The 3,896-nt window shown below is 52.7% G+C and overlaps 1 protein-coding gene across 1 annotated transcript in view; it reads right to left on the bottom strand.

The window, feature by feature from the left end:
- LOC102897018 (contactin-3) overlaps positions 1 to 3,896 on the bottom strand; it is a 78,091-nt gene that overhangs the window by 70,690 nt on the left and 3,505 nt on the right. The window contains exon 2 of the mRNA XM_015587171.1: positions 2,736 to 2,862. Coding sequence (XP_015442657.1) covers positions 2,736 to 2,862 — 127 coding nt within the window. The remainder of the gene's footprint in view (positions 1 to 2,735; positions 2,863 to 3,896) is intronic.

Raw genomic sequence — 3,896 nt, 5'->3', positions numbered from 1 at the left:
TGCGCCCCGTCGGCCCTGCCACGCTGTGCCCGCCGAGCACAGATACGACGTCCCTGTGATGACAAAAGGCACAGGAGAAGGGACCCCAGATCCTCCTCTCCGGGGTCCGTCGGTGAGCGGAGGGCGGGCGTGCGCAACCTCGCGGGAAGGCGAGGCAAATCCTTCCCGTGTGAGGAGGCGTCGGCGCTTCCTCGGGCCTCCTCAGCGTCACCAGCAACGACGACGAGTGAAGGCCGATGAGCCGTGCGCCACAGCTGCCGCGTCCGCAAGCCGGGCTGGGCTTTCCACGGGCGTGCGGGCCCCCGGCACGGTCTGGACGTCAGCGACGTGCTCGGCTCCCACTGGCTGCGGTTCCCGCGATCCCCCAATCTTCCCGCCTGGCGACGATCCCTGGATCCACGCACCCACCCACCTGCCGGCCGGCTTCTGTTTACAGATCTTAGAAGAACACGGCCTCTCTCCTCACGTAGAAACAGCGCATACCTTTTTTATAGCCTCCATGTCGTCACATAACACTCGCCTGTGATTTTTAAAGGCAAGTAAAAACACGAATAAACAAGCATATCTCCTTTAGAACATTTATAAAGAATGCAGAATATTACCTGGCTGACTGTTAAAGTCAAAAGCCGGGGGGAAAAATCAGGCCATAATGAAGGTGGTGTCTGAGTAAAGTTATAACTAAAACCCGTATTATTTTACGCCTCGTCTGCTCACCAGAACAACCTGTTTCTTATGCCGACGGCATGTAACGGGATGTTGCTTGTTATAGGAAAGGCTAATATTTTCACAGTAAAAAGAGGTTCGCTGTGCTTTTTTAACGTCGCAATTTCTAGGGACTGTAAACCTTTAAGTGAAATTTTATATTGGTTGGAAGTCTTAACGGCAGAAAATCCTTGCAGCTACAATTAAAATGCTGGCTCCCTTTGGCCACAAAGCAAGTATTTTAATACCCAGCACGTTAAATGTCTTCATCTGCCAGACTTAAAATTGATTTACCAATTTAAGTCACACATCTGGTGTCAGTTAAGGACCTTATTTAAATTTAAATGTATAACATCCCAGGCCACATAATAAAATAGAGTAAGGACTGTGCAAACGGCAGAATTTCTTCGTAAATGTTTTGTAAATGTCATCAGCACGTTTAAATGCTTACTCTCTGGCATGACGGCGGAGACCTGGCAGACAAGAAAGATCGACGGCAAGAGGCTGGCTGGATTTCTAAACTCAACGCTTCTTGCTGTTTGACAAAACTTTCCAAACATAATTAACCTGTTCATTCAGAAACATCCTCCTGCGTGACGAAATCTTGTACCTTTGACAATGTTGCAGCTGAACACATTCATCATCGAATTATTCAGCAGATAAATGCCAGCTGACAACAGAAAAACAGCCCACACACGAGCCAGTCATTCGTCAGATTCTGCATCATATTTGCTGTCAGGTCTAACGGGATCGTCTTCGATTTCAGGGAGAAACGAATGGATGCATTTTAAAAAGTGTTAGAATGTCCTATGAAAATACTGGAAAAAATTCCGGGATAAAGTCCTATCAAGTTGGTACGTTCATCTTTCTCCCAAAGCAGAAAATATTTCCACATGTTGAACGTGCTTGAGTCTGATTAATGAAACTGGGTCATAGGGTACATCTTCTTGTATTTTAATCATTTATTACACTTTTCGTATTCGTAGTCTACGGAGAGGAAAGGCAGAGAGTAAACCATCACCCCACCGGTTCTGACCCACACCCCGGGCCTGGTGCACAGGCTGCTGCCAGAGACCGACCTGGGTTTCTCCAGGTGCAAAGCGCAGAGGTCCACCGTCCAGCCCTGGGCGGGCCCACCGAGCATGGCTGTTGGCGTCTCCTGTTTACACGGATTGAAGGGACCAGAGACGCCAATGACCCACGTTACCAGTCTGGACACTCAGAATTTTATTATGAACGAAGGCCGAAGTCTGCAGGTTACAGGAAAGGGTTTGCCGAGAGTTTCGAGGCCGATGCTCACGTGCGCCCAGCGCCTCCGGCACGTCTCGTAGCCGTGAGGACGGCACATGCGACTTACACGTAACTCATCCTCTGAGCGTGAAAATGTTCGTCTCGAGTCATTTAGTAACGTAAACAGCCACGCCACCCGAGTGACCCCACCCTCCCCCAAATGCTCACAGTTACGTTAAGGGGATGGGACTCCAGACTTTTGTTGTTTTCCTCAGACCTTCCTGTGATGTGTGAAGGTTTTCAGTGAACAGGCGTTATTTACATAATCTGAAGAATATATGCTTTCCCACAAAAAATCCTAATAAGTCAAACATGCCGTTTCTTCAATACTAAGTAAAAGGATCTCACTGAGAACGTATTTTATTCTTCTATACATAACAGTAAAGCAAAGACAGGTGCTGAAGCATCTTTTTGTTTAAACTGTGATTTCTAAAGACCTTTGGGACACACTCGATTTCACTCCCCAAAGCGGATGTTCCCAAGGACAGCACGCGAGTCCAGTCCGCACACTGAGCTGCACCGTCAAGCAATAAAAAACGCCGCACGTTCTTCACCCAGAACCTGATGTGAAGTGAACGGAACCGCCTGGTCCAGATCCCATGCCTAAGCCTCGGGTCTGCTGAGCACAGCGCCCGGCCGCGGTCGTGCACGTTCCCCCTGGTGGCACAAACACACCGAAGCACACAGATCCACAACCGCCCTCCACCTGTCCCTCACGTGAGTTTGCGAGGCTCCCGCCGTACCTGTAGCGAGGTGGAGGGCTGCCTCTGGCTTCGCAGCTGAGGGTGACCTTCTGACCGCCCAAGCCCATGGGGACGATGCTGCTGCTGGGCTCTGTGACGAACACGGGGCCTTGCGAGGGCAGCTCACCTACGGGAAACATCCGGAAACATCCGTGATGAGTATGTGATGAGAACGAAGGCCCGCGACGCGTGCCGGCTCCTTCAACGGAGGGGCTTCCGGCCACAGCGCCCCCACCGCACGGAGGGGCTTCTGGCCACACGGAGGGGCTTCCGGCCACACGGAGGGGCTTCCGGCCACACAGAGGGGCTTCCAGCCACAGCGCCCCCCCCGCCCCACCGCCAGCGTCAGCGAGTCGCACGCAGCGGCACCAGGACGATGACACAGAAGCGTTTCCCCAGAAGCCAGACAACCCGAGGCGTCGGTCCTGAGAACGCGGAGCCACCGCAGCCAGGCTCCCGCCGTGAGCCCCTGCGCCGAACCACGGCATCCAGCCCGTGACACCAGGGTCACCTTCGCTGCGACTCGGCCGCGCACGAGAACCTGACGCGGAGAAAGTCCGTGCGTCGTCTGCACTGAACACTCCGACCATGTGCAGGGTTTCCATTTTATAAACAGCAAACTGAAGAGAAGGACACGGTGAACACGCGTCCGTGGAGGTGGGTAAGGAACCTGAACGTGGAGAATGCACACATGCACGCACACGCACGCACACGCACACACACGCGCACACGCGCGCTCATACACCCGTGCACACAGGCACCCCCCCGTGTACATTCAGATGCACACATGTGCAACCTGTGCACACACTGCCCATGTAGCCCTGCACACACTCACACACATGCACATTCAGATGCACACACGCACGTGCACACACAGCCCTGCACACACATTCACACACATGTATTCAGATGCGCACACATGCAACATGTGCACACACCGCACATGTAGCTCTGCACACGCTCACCCATGTGCACAGATGCACACACATGCAACATGTGTGCGCTCTACACATGCAGCCCTGCGCTCACACACGCTCACACACCGTCACACACAGAGGGTTCTGGGAGTTACATGAACGATCCAGTAATTTCTCATGTTGCTTCTCATTTGCCCCAGTTAAATGCGTCTTTATCATGACCTGCTGAGGACACGGCGTGTCC

This window comes from Pteropus alecto, unplaced genomic scaffold (genome assembly GCF_000325575.1).
Source record: "Pteropus alecto unplaced genomic scaffold, ASM32557v1 scaffold53, whole genome shotgun sequence".
NCBI lineage: Eukaryota > Metazoa > Chordata > Mammalia > Chiroptera > Pteropodidae > Pteropus > Pteropus alecto.
The sequence above is the reverse complement of the archived record's forward strand: the minus strand, read 5'-3'. Positions and strand labels throughout refer to the sequence as shown.